At 39.8% G+C, this 22,052-nt stretch overlaps 1 protein-coding gene across 10 annotated transcripts in view; it reads right to left on the bottom strand.

Moving 5' to 3' along the window:
- Nucleotides 1–987: 987 nt before the first annotated feature.
- Nucleotides 988–22,052, bottom strand: part of LOC100563478 (core histone macro-H2A.1) — a 74,240-nt gene continuing 53,175 nt past the window's right edge. Inside the window, exons 3-9 of one of the 10 annotated variants that reach the window (XM_008115518.3) lie at nt 20,872–20,978; nt 20,498–20,695; nt 19,516–19,623; nt 16,729–16,828; nt 6,977–7,066; nt 4,647–4,821; nt 988–1,691 (exon numbers count right to left, since the gene is read on the bottom strand). In XM_008115518.3, the coding sequence (XP_008113725.1) occupies nt 1,526–1,691; nt 4,647–4,821; nt 6,977–7,066; nt 16,729–16,828; nt 19,516–19,623; nt 20,498–20,695; nt 20,872–20,978 (944 nt within the window). In that variant the 3' untranslated portion in view covers nt 988–1,525. Of the gene's footprint in view, nt 1,692–4,646; nt 4,822–6,976; nt 7,067–7,493; nt 7,597–11,305; nt 11,397–16,728; nt 16,829–19,515; nt 19,624–20,497; nt 20,696–20,871; nt 20,979–22,052 lie in introns of those variants that run through there. The other 9 variants (XM_008115520.3, XM_008115519.3, XM_062970345.1 and 6 more) reach the window with 9 other exon arrangements.

Genomic DNA, 22,052 nt, shown 5'->3' with positions numbered 1-22,052 from the left:
CCTTTGAGTTGATCTCCCCATAAGGTTCCTGATCATGGTCTTGGTGGTGTTGGTGTGATGCATACTGTAGTCATGATTAAAGTCTGCATCTGTGATGTTATAATTTGTACATGAACTAGGAAAGGTTCAACAATATTCTAACAGGGTCAAGTTTAGGAGAGTCTCCCTAAATGTTAGGAAGAACATTCTGGTGGTAAGAGCTGTTTGGCAGTGGAATATTCTTCCTTGGAGTGTGGTAGAGTGTCCTTCTCTGGAGGTTTTTAAGCAGAGGCTGGATGGCCATCTGTCAGAGGTGTTTTGATTGTATGTACCTACAATGAGGTTGGACTGGATGACCTTGTGGTCTCTTCCAACTGTTCCTTTCCACTGAAAGCAATAGGGTAGGGGTGGGAGACAGGGGAAAAGAGCAGGGATACTAACAATACCGTAGCCTTGTTAAATGCGGTTTCCTCTGTCGCATTCCTCTTACCCACTTTAGGATTACCCTGTTAGAGGTAATACAGTGTTCCCTCACTTATCACTGGGGTTAGGTTCCAGGATCACCCGCAATAAGTGAAAATCCACTAAGTAGGGACGCTATATTTATTTTAATATTTATACATTATTTTAGTAGTTATACACTATTTTAAGTCTTTATCAACCAATCGTGTGTTGATAAATCACCTCCTTCTCCTCCTGTTGCCGCTTGGGCTCCTTTTCTCTCCCTTTGGTTTCTCCTTCCTCCCTTCCTTAGGCTATAAATTGTAATTTTTTATGATTTATAATAGCCTTTTAGAATTTATTGAAAAACCGCAAAACAGCAAATCCGCAAAAAGTGAACCGCGAAGTAGTGAGGGAACACTGTAAGTCAATAATCATGTTTGATTAGGCATTCATTACATCATAACGTATGTATCTTCTTTGGTGACTAAAGGTAACTTCTGAAAGATGTTGAAGCATACTTATGGGATACTCGCAAACTATTAACCCAAAACACACACCAACTAGACCATTTCAAACATTTTACTAAATCAATTCACACAAATTCCAAATTGCAAATATAATTCAGGGCAACAGGGATCTTTTCTCCCCAGATTTATCATTAAGACAAGAAGTAAACACAAATTAGATGTGTAACATCTTTTTCTCTCTCTCCTTCTTTAAAAAGAAAAATGAGAAAAGAATGCCACTTAATAAAAGCACCACAACACAATTACAAAATAGGGTTTGCCAGTTTCTTTCACGAATAAAAGACTATGCTAACAACTTTCCGCCATCAATCCAAACTTCATTAAAATAAGACTATAAAATCTCCTAGATTACACTAAATTCAGACAATGCCTGGAAAACAGTGCTTTAACAGCAGTGATGCCAACTATCAGTGCCAACATGAAAACATTTTCGAAATTAACAAAAAAGCCCCACCCTTATTTCCCCTAGATGAGCAAAAATTCAAAATAAGGGGCGCTCTGTTTCACAATGTGGAATCAAGAATTTGAGTGGGAGAGGGATGGACAAGGAGGCAGGTATTGTTTACTTTCTAGGCTTAGTTGGCATCTAACTTGGCCATTTCTTGCACATAAATCCCTATACTTTCACTGTCAAAGAGCACAAAATACACTGTTTTGATTGAAGAGGACATTGTTGACACAAAATAGCTGGAAATGGCTTTCAGAATCAGCTGGGCAGCCGTCTGTTTTGGGAAACTATTCCTGCAGCAAAATACAGAGGGAGAGGAAAAAGGTTAGTATTACCCACTGACAAATTTCATTCCTAAGAACACATGGCAATATCTTTGTAAGAAAAATGTTACAAAGTTTGTATGTCTGTATTTCTTAAATGATCAGCAAACATAGTTCACAAATACAGCTAATTAACAAAACATTATGGCTTCCGCCTTCTTCAGTTGCTGAAAACAAAGTTAAGCTTGTCAAAGGTTGCAGATCAGAAAACACCATATTAAACGTTCCTAAGCTGATTAAATTGTTGAATGTAATGCTCTAGGTTAAGACCACTGACATTACACACTTATAGTGCCATAATTCCAATTTAACTATGGATCCCTGAGATTTCTAGTTTGGGGAGGCACCAAGGGAGCTCTTCTGCCTGAGGATTCCAAAGGACTTTCCCTTAACTCCGAATGCTGGGATTCCAAGGAAAGTGGAATATAGCACTATAATTATGTAATGTGAATATGTCCTAAGTTGAGAAGCAGAGCTATTTAGAATTCTCAATCAAGGGGCTCCTCTGGTGCATTTGATCAAATTACAAATCCCAGCATGCCATAGGACACAGCCCTGGCAGTTGGTGGAATAAAAGTACTTCAATAACACAGTGTGGAAATGTCTCAAATAGAACCAATTAATAAGAGTGTATGCATTTGATAATAAGAAGACAGCTATTCCCATGGCACTGAATGATTAAAGTATAATTTGAATTTTTCTTGGATTTCTTTATGTATTCAAATAAAAGCCAGATTTGCAACAGTAAAAAACAACACCAGGATAAAGTTTGACGTTGACATCTAAGCTAGCAATAACTGTTGCTTTAAGACTTGATGCACAGAATTTGCAGCTATTTTTTATTTGGTTTTTAGAATATAGATTTGGGAGGCCATCTGGCACACTAAAATCTGTACACGGGCAACTGTTCCCCTTGCCCTTTTGAAAAAAATTACATACACACATACAATCAACCCCATGTAACCCCATTCTTCAGTCATAAAAGAGAATGAAGCTATTTATATAGTTTTAATGCATACTGTCTGCTTGACAGATGTCTGTCCCACAACAGCTGTGTACATGTATTGGATCTGAGGAAGAATGCCTTAGAAACACTTCATGTTCTAAGGCTGTTCTTTAAAAAATCTCCCGTATTTGCAGACTGAACTGGTGGGATGGGTAAGTTTCACTTCAAAGAAAGAAATTTTTACTTAAAGCACTACCCTAATTCAAATGCCCTTCGGCTCCTCTGTTGCCACACACAGTGTAGTTCCATCAAATGCTGAAGACCCTTTTTCCTTTTCTCTGCTATATTATTTATGCAAGTTGAGACTTTCCTGTCTTTCCATACTTGTTACAGTTTCTCAGATGTCTCCATTTAGACATCGGCAACAAGGCTATCTAAGCTTCACTTAGGAATGACAGCTTGAACACCAGATATCAAGGAAACAGAATAACACTGTGATCTCTACAATCACTGAAATGCTGTGGCCTGTACAAATGTGCTTTGCATCAGGTTTACTTCTGTCCATATACACTCTAATATTCCATTATTGTGGCACTAAACTTATACAGCTCAGCAATCAAGCTACGATTGGCCTCAGGAATGCATATGTACAGGTAAGGAATGCTGTCAAAATGTTATGTGAAGTCTGGACTGTGTCAGAAATGTGAATGCAATCAATTTTCATCTGAACAGATATAGTGGTATTTCACAGCAAGCACATGATCTATGTCAAGCTGAAATATGAGAATGCAACGTAAGATTTCCTCACCTTTACAATGACATAACACTTGTGTGTCACCACAAACATCTCAGTAAGGACTCGGGTTCTTTAACAGTTCTGACACTCTACAGCCATATATTTTCATAACACAATTTTGTAGTAACAGGCATTTCCTTTGACCACAAGCTGCCTGTTGTAAAAGGTAATTAAAACTACCTCAGACATGAAGCCTTGTTTCAGAGCTCTCAAAACGTGTGGGCAACTACAGCTGGTGTGGGGGCAATTTTTTGCCCCAGGCAGTCAAATGGGCTGCCATAACTGCCCCACCAGAAGTGGCCAGAAGTCCCTTTCTAGTTCGGAAAAAATAATAATGTTAAAGAATTTGGGAGGCCTTGCAACCAATTTAAAAGGTGAATTCCTGTTCCTGGAAGTTCCCAGAAAATACAATCCTCAATTTTTGGGGAAGGTGGAAGCAAAAATAAGCGGAGTCCATGGAGTCTGGAAAATTGTAGACAGCCTTCTCAAACAGGATCCTGTATGGTTACAACTGCGCCCCAGAGCTGGACCTTGCCTACCACTGTAGTAAATGCTCAAAAGCACTATCTCTTTCAGAAAATGGCTCCCTTACCCATTTACACATTGCTTTTCAACAAAGTACACGAATAATATGCATTCAACTTCTACTACTGGTATTTACATTGAACTCAAGGAGGACATCACAGAAGCCAGAATCACATGTGGTAGAAATCAGTGTCAGCATCGACTTCCCCTCATGGCATGGGGCATGTACTGGGAAAGGCCTCTAGCCACTGCATGTTTGGGAAGAGAGCAACCTGAGGGAGTGTAGCAACCTCTATAAGCAAGAATACACTGAAGCAGGGGCCCTCAAACTTTTAAAGTGGAGGGCCGGTTCATGATCCCTCAGACTGTTGGGGGGCTGGACTATGATGAACTAGTCCAAAGTTAGGATTGTTGTTGTGTGCCTTCAAGTCGTTTCAGACTAAGATCAACCCTAAGTCTAAAGCCAGGTAAATGACCTTGGAGGGCCGCATCCGCCCACGGGCCTTAGTTTGGGGACTCTTGCACTGAAGGAAAGAAGCAACCAGAGCATGAAAGCAAGAACTGGTCAGCGTGACACAATGACATATGTGAACAAAAACCAAAGTACTAGAAACAAATCTCAACAGACTATTAAAAAAGGTTTTTAAGGACAGCCTACCTGCCACTTCCAATGGAAGGAAATGCAATTGATTTCAGCTTCTTCTCATCTGCCAGCGCTAAGCAGTTTTTCACTGTCTTCTCCAACAGCTCCTCACATTTGTCTGCACCCCAGCTAGGGCTATTGCAATGGATTACAAACTTAGCAGGCAATCCATGGCCTGCGCTGACAGCAGCTGATTGGAAAAAGAAAGACATTTTTGGTGATTTGAGAGTCTGACAAGTGAAAGAGTGAGAAACATGATTAAACTTGTGATGAATACATATGATTCATTACTGAAACACAACTGACTCTTGGATGTTTGGTTTAGCACAGGAAAGCTAATTTGGCAGGTCTGTGGCAATTTCTACTGCTCCATATCCACACATCTTTTTGCCTCATGTTGGAGAAACTGAGTGCTGTAGTAGCAACTGGAAGTGGGAGAAACACCATCTTAGTATCAGAAGAGCACCTATGTGACAAGATATACAGGAAACATACATTTTGTTTTAGGATTAAACTATCTGAGAACCAAGAGCTTTGAGGGCCGCATCCCTCACTAGCCCTCAAAGCTCGAACTGCAAAAATGTAGTATTTTTTAAAATATCTGTCATTGTGAGAAGGGGTTGGAGAGCCTTGAGGCTAAAAAAACCCAAACCCCACCCAACAATAGGGACTACCAAATGTTCCCCACCTATTTTAGAGGAAAATCATAGTCCCCAGAGGGTGCCAAAAGTGCAATTATTCTTTAAAACAAGGTGTGTGCTCCCCATGTATCTTGTTTTAATATTCATGCTTTTTTTAACCATTACACTACTGCAGTTATTGCCATGTTGCTAAATTTAGCAGTAACTGCAAAAACAGCTGGAGGGACAGCTGGGTGCCCACCTCACCTTAGTCCTATTAAATGAACTTCATTTTAATGAGTCAGTCCTTCTACTTCTCCATTGTGAGGAGGAAACTGGAAACGTTTGCTTCCAACTTACTGCAGTTCCTTATCATGACAGAAGTCAAAATAGGGTTGCAACTCTAGTCGCTTTCCTTTCCTTGTGGAGAGAAAAAGCGGGGTATACATAAACATAATAATATTTATTAGAATAACAACTCTCAATTATGGACTGGAGGGAAATGGGAACTTCATTTATCTTCCATGTTCACTTTCTTAAACTACCACTATGATTAATCAGTTACTGCTACAGATATAATAAACCATGGTTATTATAATGAAAGGGTAAGCTTCTAATCTCTTCCATTTGCATTATTATTATTATTATTATTCGGCAACATCAGATGCAGAAACAAGAGATATGGAGCATATGAATTCCTCAACTGAGATGTCATAGTAACACTGTGGTTTTTACTTCTGTGCAAGTAATACTATGGTTTTTACATTCAAGCCAAACCACTATATGAATGTACATTTTCTAACAATATTGACATTTGAGGAATGTGTAATTCACTGTGCTATAAAACTTGGCTGTTTTTCTATGGAACAACTGAATATTGGTTAATCTAACAAACAAAAAACCTGTACAGTCATGAAATTCAGCTACTGCTCATGCCTGCAGTTCAACCAACCACCATTGTTTTTTATTTATTTATTTGCAATTATCTATTACTCTTCTATTATGTGTTCAAAATCATGCTTATTTTATTGTATCTACTTTATCTTTATCTATTATTTTGTGTCCTTGCATGGAATTCATATTGTTATTATGGTAATTATGTTATTACTTCCCAGAAATTAATGTCAGGTATAGGGAAGCATTTTTACTGTTTAATATATTGTTTTTATATTCTGGCAAAAAATAATATCTCTCACAGAAAACATTAACTAATGAAAGGAGAGCAAAATGGAATGGGTTACGATGAACACCAAAAGTTGTGTAAATGTCTCTCCTTGCTCATTTTCCATCCCAGTACATCAGTTGTGAAAAATACAGCTAAACTACATCTTTTTCAATAAAAAATGGCTATATCACTCTTTCATACTGAGGCAATACCTTAAGCTGTAATTGTATACCTACTGAGTATTCACTGAAATCGCTGGGACTTACTTACAAGTAGTTTTCAAATCCCACATTCTTAAATATAAACATTGGAATATGAATCATATGTTAAAACTGTGCATAATATCACTTTTCTGTTTTTAGTCTACATTTCCACTGTTTTAAGTTATTTTTAGAGTTAAAAAAGAGCAGAGAAAAAATTCAAGAGTGTCCTAGGAAATGGCTTGGTACAAGTAACCCTTTTGTAATAACCAAGTAACACATTTTAGCTAAACCAAACTAGATGCTGATGGAATAAGGGAATGTTTATTCTTGCTTGTTTTTCTGGAGTTCAAACCACACCTCCTGCTGTGTCCAATGGCCCATTCTTTTTACGAAGTTCAACAACAGCCTCCACGAATTCTTTTCCACCTTTCTTCTCCAAGGCACTCCCTGCACAAGGACAGATTTGTGACTGTTCCACATCTGAGAGAGCATTTGATTGCATCTGATGGTTACAACATCATAGATTTTTCTGAGCAAAACGTTTGGGGGACTGCAAAGTAAGATCTAAACCTTTGGGGACTAGTCCAGAAGTAACATTTTCCTCTTTCTCTCTACAATTCACTCCCCCTCTCTGTTTTTTTTAAGTACCCTCCCAAATATTTTTTTAATCTATCTGAAAATATTTTCCAAATCTCACTGCCATCCAGCAAGGGGGTGGCATTTCTCGCTGCTTCCTCTGCACCAGGAGGCAGAAAATGTTCCTGAAAACATGGTCATTCAATGGCATCCACTCTTTTCCTCAGAAGGCAAGGTCCTGCTTCTATTACAGATCGTGTTAAAGACAAATTTGCCATAAGAAGAACTTGAAACTCACCTCATCTTCATCCCTGACCCCAACAGGTGGCCCCCGGGAGTGAAACAGTCTTGTGAGTGTAGCGGGCTGCTTTACTTGACAATTGCCCGGCTTGTTGAACCACCTTTAACCAAGAGGAAGAGCCTCAGTAATAAGGAGATTCTCTAGGGAACATATTCCTCCACTGCATTGCTCAACTGCAACTACAAAATAATTACAAATGCTGCTCGAGTAAGGAAGGGAGCTGCATCGTTGAAGTTACAGGTTGAGATTTGCACAAAGGCAGTCCACCACAAAATGGTTTAGATCTTATTTTGCAGCTTTAGTTAAATGCAGAAGAAATCAAAAGACAGCCCATAATGCTTATTCCTAAATTAAACACCCCAAAATTCCCAAAGCATTCTGCTTCATGATTATGCGAGTAGAAAGGCAAGGAAATTGTGTCATTGATATTTGATTGATTCTGGGCTGAGAAAGTTGGTTTGCAAATTGATTCCTGCAGCCAAATCTTAAACCTCGTACTTATTTAGGAAGTAAGTCATGCTTCTATTTCAATGGGATGTACAGCCCCTGGCTGAGATCTTATGTATATTTACTACTGAACTCAGCAATGCAGACTTCAAATTAAACAGGCTGCTACTACTAAAGCCACAATACTGTCATATTTTGTGAAATAAAGTTTATTTCAGCAATATGGAGGAGAGGTCTGCAATTTCTGGTGGAAGTGCACATATCATATGCTCAGTGAAATATATTTGCAACTGGGAGCATATGTAAAAAATATAACAGCAACTGAAGTTGTACTTTGTATCCTCACAGAGTAAATGTGGCAGACGTCTCATATCATGATAATTCACCTCTTTATTAGAAAAAGATATGGAATGGAATCTACATAGTTTATTTAGAATTTGCTATTTACGAATTTATTTATTTATTTATAGCAAATGTTAAATTCAGGGTTTATATGGCCCTGATGGGATTCTTTAAATTGTCTCCCAGCTAGGCTGAGACCAGACGTTGACTTCCTTAGCAAGTCAGTTGCATAGTGTGCTCTGATACTAATCCATTCACAGAAGTAATGGCAAACAGTCCAAGAAATGCACTGTTAAACATCGGCTGAGTATATGGGAGCAACAGAACTAACTTTACTGAAGAAAGAACAAGTTATGTGTCACTAATATATTTAAATGTCATGTTAAAGAGTCATGTTCAGACTATGACGGCTCCATTGTTGGTAAAGCAGACGTTTTCATGGACCTCCACATTCTGCTGGGAAGCACCTGTATTTGAAATTGTGGGAAGCTACTGCCAGTCTGTAATGCTGAGTCCATAACAGGCAGATTCCGCTGACAATGTGAATAGAACTGCTTCATGGAACTGGAAATCTGACTAATTAATTATTCCAAAGCACCCAAAAAAGGGCAACCACTTCAACTCTGAGGATGCTTGGATATGTGCCTAGCTATATTCCTGTAAAAATACTTTATCGGGCAAAAATGGATATGAAAAACAGGCATAAAGTCATACATAGCATTACTGGAAGAAATATTTCTCTTCCCTGAAGTTGCTCTCCTGTGCATCTATATCAACATCAGAGAAGGTTCAAGGCATTTTGGTGCCTAAGGCATAAGATTTTAGAGTCCTCTTTAGAAGGCTACGATTTATAATAACCAATGACATGTTTTGGAGTTTGCTGCCACTTAAAGACACTTCTAATATTACTAGCTTTATTCAGTTTGGTGGGATTTTAAAATGGATTGCTATGTCAAACTTGTGCTGCCACACCACTAGAATTACTCAAGAAATGAGGTATTATATTAAACTGAGTTAAGGGGTTCTAGTTTAATTTAAGGACTGTGGCCACAATCTCCAGTTTAGTACTTTTCTGCTTGTCACAGTCATACATATATGTGTTACTCCCACAGAATAAAGTCAATCATGCTGTCAAAGCAAGCACTGGTGTAATGGTGACAACAGCCTCTGCAAAAATTCAAGCCTGTAATTTTTTCCATATATTTCCCCAGCACATATTGCAGTTAGAAAGGCCTTTCTATGGATAAAAGTTAATCATTTGAAGCTAAGCATGTGTGCATTTCTATTCTTCCTTCCAGCAGTCACTGACAATTAAAACATTGTAGGCTATGAGTGAAATAAACCAGGTTCTTCACCAAATTGAAATGAAAGTGTCACTTTACCATAAGTTAACAAACTTGTGCTCTTTCAGAAAGGTGGGTAGTTTAGACCAAGTTAGTCTCACTTTTAGGTTCCACTAAAACATGGCTAATTTTTAATATTGAATTCAATAGGAATGAGTATGACTCATTTCATTTGAATCCTACCTGCTAGTTTGACATCTCAAGATACATTTAATATCTGATGCTCTAAGTGCTATTTTACATAACTCAGTTATAGTTATTTTTCATATATTTTCAGAACTTGTAGGAAAGAGCAATACAGGATATGGTCCAAAATGGGATAATGACAAATGGCTCCTGGTGCTGCAAATTATCTGCAGAAAGATTTTCCAAAGATGTGCCTGTGAGAGCCAGATGTCTGGCTCTCACAGAATTTCAGTTCCATCCTGTTTTTCACCTTATAGTCTAGTTAGTGAAAATATAAGAAAGGTATGTTACTATATTCTAGTCTTAACAGTGGTTCCTGATCTTATGCAGGTTGGGGGTTATCCCATTGCTTGTTACTATTCTTCAAATGCTTGTCTCCAAACTAATGTTAAGCCTGTGGACCTCATATGCTTTTTTGTTTTGTTAACATCCTACTATAGCTGTGATTCAATATCCACACAGAGATTTTGTGTATTCATAGCTGCCCAACTGCAGCTGAAGATACACATGTCACACTCAAAAACATGCTCAGATATGTTAAAAATTACTAGGAAATTTATTTGTGATTCACACATTTTCAAAGTGACCATTTTGTACTTAAACCGGCCATTCACCACTGCCATAATAATAAATGAAATGAGCCACCAATAATTTTATTTTAAAAAAAGAATCCTTATATGAACTTGTTAGAATATCAACCCTGTAAAGATATACTTTAAAAAAAAAGGTTTCAGAAGCGACTTGAGAACATACTGTAAGGTGCTTCTGGTGTGAGAGAATTGACCGTCTACAGAGATGTTGTCCAGGGGATGCCTGGATGTGTTAGCTGGGAGGCTCCTGTCATGTCCCTGCAAGCTAAAACTGACAGACAAGAGCTCACCCCCATCTCAAGGATTTGAACCAGCAACTTTCAGGTCAGCAATTCAGCTGGCACAAGGGTTTAACCCATTGCGCCACCGCAGTTCAATGAATTTATACTGTATAAATGATATACTGGATTGACATACAGTATACATGATATACTGAATTTAAAACACTATCGATTATTTCATCTCATGATTATGAATTCTAGCAAATAATGAGGATACCTTCGTTAGAGATGTTTGATCTACCACAGAGCCTTCTAGGATCACTTAGAGGCAGCTTATTATCATCAAACTGATTTAAACATGCTCCAAAAGCCAATGTCTCAGATTTCACCCTATGAGGCATGACTGTGTTTAGGTTGGCATTTTTATGTTAATAGTGAGCATACCACCTTTCTTTTAATGCCGTCAATTTCAACATGGCCAAAAGAACAAAGGTTTCAGTGAAATTGCTTCATATGGTGCAGATCTCAATTAGAAGTCTTTTGTACTGGATTTATTTGAAATTTGACAAGACTGCTGGAAATGAGAAAATAATGCAGATCTGCAAAGGGTGGATAAGCTGGCGGCTGCTGATTAGTCATGCATACACATACAAACTCTGCAGCACTGAACTCTCCATTACCTACTTCACCACCGGTGTAGAAGTCAGTGTTTGTCGGGTGAACGACAGCATCACTGTCGATCATGGCAATGTCAGCCTGAACAACTTGCAACTACAATAGGTAAACAAATGTGTATCAATCATGTTGGTCAAAGATCCAGAACAGGATCTACATTTATGCAAGTACCAACATTTTTGTTTTCCTACCTTCTGGGTTGAAAATATATGCCAAAAATCATAACAACACCCAAAAATACATGTACAGATATGTGCTGAGCAAAAGGGGAGGGAGGTGAAAGCAGGAGGAACAGAAGCTTCAAATCCAATAATGTTTGCAATTCACCAAGACATCAAAGATACTGCAAGAATTTCAGAAATTAAATGAAGTATTAAGAGCAGTAGTAGCACCTTGGCTTTACGGAAACCTGCAAAATGGGAATCTTATAGAACATGATGACAACAACATCTTACACCTGAATCATCAAGCCCAACAAAGCAACTGGTTTCTCCATTCTGATTCCTAATAGACTTTATTTGTATCTTTTCTTGATAATTTGCCATAGCTATTATCACATCAGGGATATGCCTCAATCCAACCAAATTTTAAAATCCTGCTATATTCTGAATTTTTATTTGTGATTTCAGGCTGTTCTCCTTTATCCACTGCTTTGTGGTTAAATATCACCAAACTCAGTTACCTAGAATCATGGAACCACAGAGCTGGAAGTTACCACAAGGAGGATCTAGTCCAACTCACTGCCATATAAGAATATCAAGTACCGCATTTCTGAATTATGCTCAACCAACCTCTATTTTTGACATCCAAGGGAGAGTCCACCTTCCAAATCAGTCTATTCCACTGTCAAACAGTGGAAGTTATTTCTAATGTTTAGATGAATGGTGCCCATGAGATAGATGAGCCCCTTTCTGTTTTCAAGAGTCAAGTGTTGCTTTAGTAATTCAGGATAACCATGTAAATGATTACACTGTAAAAATGATTCAGTTTAGTTATATGGTACCTGCCATTATTCAGTTGGAATAAACTGAAGACTTCCATCATTAGTCTGTGAAGAAACCATTGGATATCAAACTAAGAAACATCAAGATTGGTTTGATGAAAATGATAACGAGATCTTACAGTTAATTGATAAGAAAAGGAAAGCCTTCCAAATTTGGCAGAGACACCAACTGCGTTGCTAAGAAAAAGATCTATGCCAGTGCAAATGCTGAGGTCCAAAGAAGAACCAGAGAACTCAAGAACATCTGGTGGACAAAAAAGCTGAAGAGACCTAACACCCTGCAGATATCCATGATGCACAGGGATTCTTCAACGCCACAAAGGTCATCTATGAACCAAGAAAACATGGTATACACAAGGCATGGGCAAACATGGGCATGTGGGGGTGGCCAGAAGGGCAGGGCCAGGAGGGAGGGGGGCCAGGCACACACTGGAGGGGGAGGGCCCGGGCCTGGGAGAGGGCGGGGCAGGGCTCAGGTCATTCTTAGGTTGTCCTCCTAGCATAAGGACGGGGCTGCTCAACCCATCCCTATGTGAGGAGGAAGGCGGGACACACGGTGATTGCCCTAATCCTCTTCCCCATCCTCCATCTCCAATCCTCGGGCTGTCCTCTTGGCATTATGTTGGGAGGAGGGCGAGACAGGTAGCGGCTGAGAGTGCTCTCAGCCACCGCATGCCTTCCTTAAGCTGTTCTCCTTGCATTAGAATGGGACTGCTTGCACCATCCTTATGCCAGGAGGAGGACGAGATACACTGTGGCTGCTACGTGCCTTCCTTCCCCATCTTTTTGGCATAAGGATATGGCAGGCTGCTGTGTCCTTATGCAAGAGGACAGAGAAAATGAGGAGGGCCTGAGATAAGCACCCAGGGGGCCGCATCTGACCCCTGGGCCTTAGTTTGCCCATGCCTGATATACACCCTCTATGCTCATCTGATGGAACCAAACTTCTGAAAATCAATTGCACTACATTGGAAAGACAACTGCCACAACCTCCTTAACCACAGCTCCAATATGGCAGAAGAGGTTCTCTCGCAAATCCCACAACAACAAACCAGGGATGAGCTTGCAGCACTGCTTGGTTGGAGGAAGTCAGCAAAGCCACCAATCAACTAAAAAATAACAAAGACAGTGGACCTGATGGGATCCCTGCTGAAATCTTTAAAGAGGGTGGATCTGAGCTGACACAACAACACTACCAGCTCATTGAAAAAGTGTGGATGACCAAGAAAATTCCAGCAGACTTCAAAGATGCCACCATCATCACCCTTTTCAAAATGGGGGAAAGAACAAACTGTGGAAAGTATTGAGTATTCTTGCAAACTGCTTTCTACCTATTTCAGAAGACATCCTCCCAGAACGGCTTCTGCCCATCCAGAGGAACAGTGGACATGATCTTCACTGTACCATGGGCTCACTCGCCGCCGAACAGGAAGGCCTATTCGGTGGCAAGCAAGCTCTCACGCTGCAGCCTGGTCAGCTGGGCAAGGCCAGCCAGGCCAGAGCGCAAGGCGCGGGAGGCGGGGCCACATCTGGGTGGTGCCTTGCCTCCCACGCTGCATGAGAGGCAAGGTCAGGGCGAGCGGCGCGGGAGGCGGCGCTAGGGTTGGCCCCGCCTCCCGCACCACTCGCCCTGGCCCGGCTGGCCTTTCCCAGCCAGCCAGCCAGGCTGCAGTGGGAGTCCTTTCAGGCCGCAGGGAAGGCCCAGCCAGCCTGGCTGGGCCGCGGCGGCCTGGAAGGACTTTCCCGCCGCTTCCTGGCCGGCTGGGCCTGGGCGCGCAGGGTGGGAGGCGGCGCCTCGTCTGGGCGGGGCCCCGCCTCCCGCATCGCAAGGCCACGGCCTGCCTCCCACACTGCGCGAGTGTCGGGGCCAGGGCGCGTGACGCGGGGCCAGGTCTGGCCAGGCCCCACCTCCCGCGGTGCATGGCCATGCCTCCCGCGCTGTGTGTGTGTGTGTGGGGGGGGGCGCAAGTTTTTTGTTTTGCTTAACACTTAAAATTACCTCGGGCCGGTTCTGACTGTATGACAGCTCCAAAAATTCGGGGAACAAAATCAACCTCTGTACATGGCACTCATTGACCTTGTAAAGACATTCAACACAGTGAATCGCAGTGCTCGCTGGACCATCCACCAAAAAATCAGGATGCCCTGGCAAATTTGTGAACATCCTGCAGCTCATCCATGGTGACATGATGACAACAGTCTTGGACAGCAATGGCTCCTAAAGTAACTCATTTAAGGTGGAATCATGTGTGAAACAGGGCTGTGTTATTGCCCCAACCTTATTTTCCATCTTCACAGCTATAATACTGCACCTTGTTGATGGGAAGCTTCTCACTGGTGTGGAAATCACCTATTGGGCAGCTGGCAAGCTATATAACCTCAGTAGACTGAAAGCCAAAACCAAGGTCACAACAGCATCTGTTAAAGAACTCCAATATGCTGCTGATAATGTAGTCTGACTCTGTACCCATTCAGATGAAGACCTACAAGCCACTCTAAACACCTTTGCAGAAGCATACAAAAAGCTTGGCCTCTCACTGAACATTGAGAAAACCAAAGTGCTCTTCCAGTAGTCACCAACCAATCCCTCTGCAATGCCAGAAATACATCTTAATGGTGTAATGTTAGAAAATGTTGACCATTTCCCTTGCCTTAGCAGTCACTTCTCCACAAGTTAAAATCAACACTCAAATACAACATCACCTGAGCTCTGTGAGTGCAGCATTTTCTTAAATGAAGCACAGAGTGTTTGAGGATTGGGACATTCATAGAGATATCAAGATGTTTGTTTATATAGCTATTGTCCTCCCAGCCCTGTTATATGCCTGCAAAACGTGGACCATTCACAGATGTCACACTCAACTCCTGGAACGATTTCATCACCGTTGTCTCCAAAAAATCTTGCAAATATCTTGGAAAGACAGGCAGACAAATGTCAGCGCACTGGAAGAAGCAAAGACCACTAGCATTGAAATGATGATCCTCCTTTATCAACTCTGCTAGACTGGCCACGTTGTTTGAATGCCTGATCACCATCTCCCAAAGCAGTTACTCTACTCCCAACTGAAGAATGGAAAACAGATTGTTGGTGGACAGGAAACAAGATTTAAAGATGGGTTTAAAGCTAACCTTAAAAACTGCTGCACAGACACTGAGAACTGGGAAGCCCTGGCCCTTGAGCGCTCTAACTGGAGGTCACCTGTTTCCAACAGTGCGGTGGAATTCGAAGAGGCACAAATGGAGGGTGAAAGGGAGAAACGTGTGAAAAGGAAGGTTCCCTGATTGGGGCTGCCTTCCATCTGGAAACCGCTGTCCTCACTGCAGATCAAGAATGAGTCTCTACCAGTCACCTAAGGATCCATCGCCAAGACACTACACTTAGAAGGCCATCATACTCAAACAACGAGGGATTGCCAAAGTAAGTAAATAAGTAAATATGGTGCCTGCCATAATACTTGTACTTTGTAATGTAAAGCAAGAATTTTCTAATAGAAGACTTAAAAGCTATGTGACTATTTATATTAAACATAGTCATTAATTTTTGATAAATATTTAACATTTCCTTCTAAAGCTTATCTATAATTTTCATTTGAGAGTAACTGAAGGGAGAAACTCTCCCATAAACATTTTAGATCAGGTCTGGCCTGCTAATGCATATATTAACATTCAGAAACATGAGCTGGTTGTTAGAACTAATTCATTGTTTCATTAAGAAACTATTAAATGCATTTACAGTAACATATATGGAATAAGAACCACCTTCATACACACATTTAGATTAATATTATTAAATACCTATCCTTCGGGTGACTAACTTTCATCTTGAAAATGCAAATATTTAAAACATAAATAGTATAGATATTCAGTTGCTGAAATAGTATTCATCTACAGCAGAACAAGAGCTGGTTGAATTGCACTGAAAAACAAGCATGGAAAAAGATAAGTATCTTTTCTTTAACTATCAATTTTTATGTCTACCTATTCATGTCAAAACATAAACATATAATCATAATGGAGAAACCAATCAGTTTGAAAGAAATTTGATGACTAGAAAGACTGACAGATATAAAATTATTTTAGTCCTCAAATAATCCATAGACGAAACATTCCCAAAGGAACCAACAGTCACAGTTGATTATTATGGAACAATATTTTAGTGACATCCAGCAGAACTCAGTTAATAGTCATCATGCAACTATTAGGCACGGAGAGCTACTTATCTTCCCATTATGTATTTTGGGATTAGGTCTGCAGTCCTATAGCCACTTGCCTAGTAATAAGCCCAATCAAAGTCAATGGGACTTACTTCAGATAGATAGGAATAGAAGTGCACTCTACATTTACTGCCCTTATTACATGGCAATAGTGTGATAATTCCATAATTTTCATGTGACTGTTAGTTATGGCAGCCCATTCCCCATTTACCTAGATCATCTTTAAGGTCAATGTCAGCATTGGTGGGATTGATAATGGCCTCCACTTCGAAGCCGGCTAAATTACTGATTTCACTGTGAATAAGGTTCAGCTGAAAAGAAAAGCATGTGGTGGGAAATAACAACAGGACAGTTGGGAAATTACAGAGAAGCTGCAGTAAGCAAGAATTGCAACACAGATGGGGGTAGCACCACTGCAAAACAAATGTGCAAAAACAAATGGCAGGTCATAAAGAAGGTTCCTGGAAAATGAACAAAAGGAAGAGAATGTGTTTCAAACCCAAGACAGAAACATAATTCTGCATGTGCAAAAGAAGCATACTCAGGTCAGTCAGCTCAGCTCACTTTGAATGTGTGGAGTGAGGGGGGGGCTGAGGTTCAATCTCTGAAAATTATTTGCCAACCTGAGAACTGGAGATGGCTCTTGTGTCTCACATAGTTGTGTGGAAGAGGGAATTTTCACATGTGTTATTTGCACTGGTTGTGTGTTAAGAAGTTCTTACTAAAATTCCCTCTTCTAAATAACCACCTCAGGGCATGGCATATGTAGTTTTTTGCATCTTGCATTCTGAACCGTGGGAAGTTACTTTACAAATCTTCCCTAGACCTAGTTGGGGGAATCTGAAAATTATAGTGTAAAAAATGTAAATGTCTCTGCCAGCTCGCAGGGAGGTGTCGTTACAAATAACCACATAACTGAATACATATGTCTAATCTGTTGACACAAGACCTAAGGGCATGGCAACATCATACATTTCATTATTATTACTACTAGGGAGGATGGGTCTGATGTGTCTTTCTGTGTGTTTGTACTGGTGTGCATACATGGACACATATAACTTCAAGAGTAAATATAACCTACTTTTTGGTACAGTTCATAGAGAAACAATCTGTTTAACGTGCCCCAATTTCCTTATCGCTTAGCAGGAAACTGCAAAGTAGACATCTCACACTGGCTTGTTGTGGCCATCTCTGAATAGTTTTGGCCAGGGAATAAGAATAACGCCCACTGCCCTCCCATGAACCACTCTCCTCTTGTGTATGGGTCACCATGAGTTGGAGACCAAAGTACTAATGCGCCTCTGCCATTGAGACTCCATAATGATATATAACTCTGAACTTAGAAAAACTAGGGGTCCATTCATATTACACAGTTATAACACTCATTTTTAAATTCCATCATTCCATCCTATGGAATTCCGGGCTTTGTAGTTTGGTTAGAAGCACTGAAAAAAATTGGCTGAGAATTCAAAAGGCCCTTCCCTAAACTGCCAATCCCAGGATTACACAGGACATATGACAATTACAGTGGTCATAAAATAAACAGCACAATAGTTGGATATTGTGAATGGGCTTCAAAGTCATGTGGATTGCCAGTGTGTCCTACTCTCTCCAGTGTTGCACTACTCTTTTAATTGTGTCTCACTCTTTTCCAGTTCAGGACAAGAATTTAGAAAACACAGTGTTAAATACTCACAAGATATAAAGGTTAAAATGTGATTAAACAATACAAAAATTAAACTCATATTAAAACATACACCATTATACACACACAGAGAGAGACACCAGAATGACAATTAGCAAGATCCAGTGTGTTGTTCAGGTGAGATGTACCTTATCAAATGCCTATTAGAACACAAAAATGCCTGTCAAATACAAAAGAAAGGGGCATCTAACTTCACTGGGAAGGAAGTTCTAAAGCCTGGTGGCAGCTCTTTCCCATGTTCTCATCAGGTGTGAAGCTGGTGGGACAACGAGAAGAGTCTCCTTGCAGATGGCAAAGAACAAACTGGGTCATAAGATAATCTAGAATTGAATAAAAAAAACTAGCACTTTTAACTGTGCCCAGTTAGTAATCTGGTTGCAGATCTTTGGACCAGTTGAAACTTCCAAACATACCAGTTCCACATAGAGTGTAATCCAAATAGGATGTAACAAAGCATGTGTCAATGTGGGCAGATTGCATATGCTGTTTTAAATGCCCTCCTAGTTACTGCTGAAACCTGTGTTTCCAGGAAGTTAAGGGGCCTGCTTTTGGGGGAATACTGCTTCTTGCAAATATATCCATACATTCCATAACAATACAAGGGGATGAGTTTTTGGATTAAAATAAACTGCAAAATTTAGATGATAATTATTTCATATGCCTCTAATGATTTTTATTCATCCATTTTCATATTTTGCTGTTTGAGCCTTGTGTTTGACTACTGGTGTAACTAACATTTTAGAAAGAAGACGAAGAAAAAAAACTGTTTAGCATTGAAGAAAGATATTCATTTGATAGTATTTCAAGATGTACTATGAATATAAAAATGCTTGTTTAAATGTTGATAATTGTCTTTATTGTTTGTCCAAAAAACATGTAAATGTGTTCCATAATGGTAGCAAGTGTCATGCCAACTTTGGCTAAAATATATGGTCTGGTGCAGATTTAATGAGGACAATGTTTTAGCTGTGCTCATTGCAATTTCCCTGGAATAAGTGATGTGTTATCTATTAAAGTTTGTAAGAAGCCAGTATTAAAAAGGCTGAGAGATTGTAACTTGCCTAAGATCACTCAGCAGGTTTCCATGGCCAAGTAGGGCTTTGAACTCTTATTTTTCAATATACTCAAGAAAGGATCATGAGACAATTCCTTTGTTTCTAAAGAAATATTCTTCCAGATGTTCAACATAGTATATGGAAGGGAGATGAAAAGTTGGGTGTCTGTCAATCTATTGTGCAGGCAGGAAGATGCCTCCTTACTAACAAGTATTCTGAATGAAATGTCCATACTTACCTTTTGCCCAAGGAATAGACTTTTAGTCGATAGGACAGTGAAGCCATCTGTTGGAGTGCCTTCCGTTGTGCTGTCAGCGCTTGCTGATTTGCTGACTTCTCCCTGTTTCTTGTCATGAAAAATCAATGCAACAATCAAAAAGCGAAACCACAGCTTCAAAAACAATGAATACAGTACAATGCATATAATATATAAGTCTAGAAATGTTAGCCAAAAAATTAATCACCCGAACCTGGGTCAACTTATCAACAAGTCCATGTGAGTATATGCCTTAAGAAACCATCTCCTTTTCTGAGTATAGTGGCAAAAGATGAGAACTTAGTCTGTCCCAGGAGAACCTAAAAGAATCACAGATCCACCCCCTCCCCTTACAAGCTCTTATGTTTCTGGTTTTTTAGAATGTCTGGGTGCGAAATTGGTGGCAGTGGAGAAATGGTGTCCCCTGAGGCAGCTCTGGCCCTTTTCCCTCTCTGCAGAATGACATTCAAAGTCAAGAGCAAAACTGTTCTAAGTAGAAGCAATTCTACTACTTTTTAATATTCGTCTTCTAAGTTCTGATGAACGCAGAGAGAAAGAGCTGGTGGCTTAATAGGATATTATTTAAGAGGAATCCGAGTTGCTGGATTCCTTGTTGACATTTCAGTGGCACATGGCAAAGCATGCAACATAAACTGCAACATTCATCACACTGGGTCAACATAACCAGTGGTGAAGAATGCTGGTAGGTATAGTCTAGTAATATCTGTAATGCCAAAATTTGCATTATGGCGGATTTCCCCCTAAAGAGAATGGGGGTCTATGGTCCACTGCTTCTTCTAGAATACGGTATGAAATTGGATGTGATAGACCAAATGTCAAGTGTGTGTGTGTGTGTGTGTGTGTGCATGACAATCCTACAAATTTCATAACGTTTTCTTGTGAACACAGTGCATCTGAGTAAACATGGGCTGAAATGGATTACAAATGACAAAGGTAAGAATACCTTAGATTTTCTGGCTCCTTTCTTGACACCTGCTTTCTTTGTTGTGGTTTTCTTCTGAGAAGGAGATTTTGCCTTTTTTGCTGGGGGTGGAGTAATGATAGCCTCCAGTTTTCCTTTTGACCCTCGTTTCTTTGCCAACAATTCTGGGTGAATATTTGGTAACACACCACCACTGGCTATGGTGACACCTTTCAATAGCTTCAAAGGAAAAGGAAGAAGAACAACAAAAGGAACATTAAGTGGTTTTATGTGTCAATTGCAGTTTGAACAGTTGCCAATACATTTCACATTCAAGTTATTAAGTTGGGCCAACTGCATTACAAAATCTGTACAAGTGACAAAAACAAATTAAAAAAGAGGGCATCTATTTTTACCTGATTTAATTCTTCATCATTTGCTACTGCCAAGAGGATATGTCTAGGTGTGACACGACCCTTTTTGTTGTCCCGTGCTGCATTTCCCGCCAATTCAAGAATTTCCGCTGCCAAGGAAGATAAAACCATCTTACTTAACTCAAAATTGACTTCTGTTATAGTGAATAAATCTAACCAAAGCTTATATAGTAACTTTTCATTAGCAGTTGATCAAACATTTATTTGACTGCCTGACGCTCCTGCTCTGAAATCACAGTATCATTTGCATGACAATGGATTGCAATCACTGATGTATACAATTGGCTCTATTACTATTATATATACTAATAAATCTAGAAATTTTAGTCAAAAAATCAACCCCCAAAACCTGGGTTAATATATGGCAATAGCCGGGGGTGGGTGATTCTAGAGTGGCACTGGCACTTTCTCCTTTTGGTGGAAAGACCCTTAAGTTATCCACAGCTAATATTAAAATTCATAAGTTTGGCCCCCAAACCTGCCCTAGACTTATACATGAAGTGAATGTATACATGGGAATATACAGCATATATCAGATTTACTAGAAATTTTACTAGATTTACAGGAGTTCATACTCAAGCTTAAATTATTATCCTATAACCAGCATATTAACATCAAACAGAAAAGGTGATTTCAGAAATTTTTCTTCTACATTTTATCCTTCAAAACGTTTTTGGCTTCAAATACAGGTACAAAACAGAATCTTCCATGGAAACAGAGTATTTAATTCATCACAAAAATGCCACTTCTTAATTCCTAGTCTGTTGACAAACTGACAACTGAGAGCATTGTTCAGCACGCAACAGCAACACAGCTCTACTTCAGCTGCTTTAACGGTTCTTCTCATTAAAGTCAGTTTTGAATATATTATCAGAACAAACCCTCATTTTGAAATCATTATATGGTTTATGAGAAGCTCCACAAAGAAGTGGAAATGATCGCTCTTGACAAATTGTTGTCAGACTTTAGTGTTTCTGATGTTTTGACCTTCATTTCCCAGAATCCCCAATCATTGCACATTATAGTTTAGGCTTCTGGGAGTTAATGTTTAAAACATTTGATGGGCCAAAGCTTGAGAACTGAGGCTCTAGGGAGTGTTTTGTTGTATTAAGAACTAATGAAATACCTAGAACAGAATGGTGTGCAGTCTGTGATGTAGTGCT

Source organism: Anolis carolinensis, chromosome 2, assembly GCF_035594765.1.
Source record: "Anolis carolinensis isolate JA03-04 chromosome 2, rAnoCar3.1.pri, whole genome shotgun sequence".
Taxonomy (NCBI): domain Eukaryota; kingdom Metazoa; phylum Chordata; class Lepidosauria; order Squamata; family Dactyloidae; genus Anolis; species Anolis carolinensis.
Note: the sequence above shows the minus strand (reverse complement) of the source record. Positions and strands in the feature narration are given on the sequence as shown.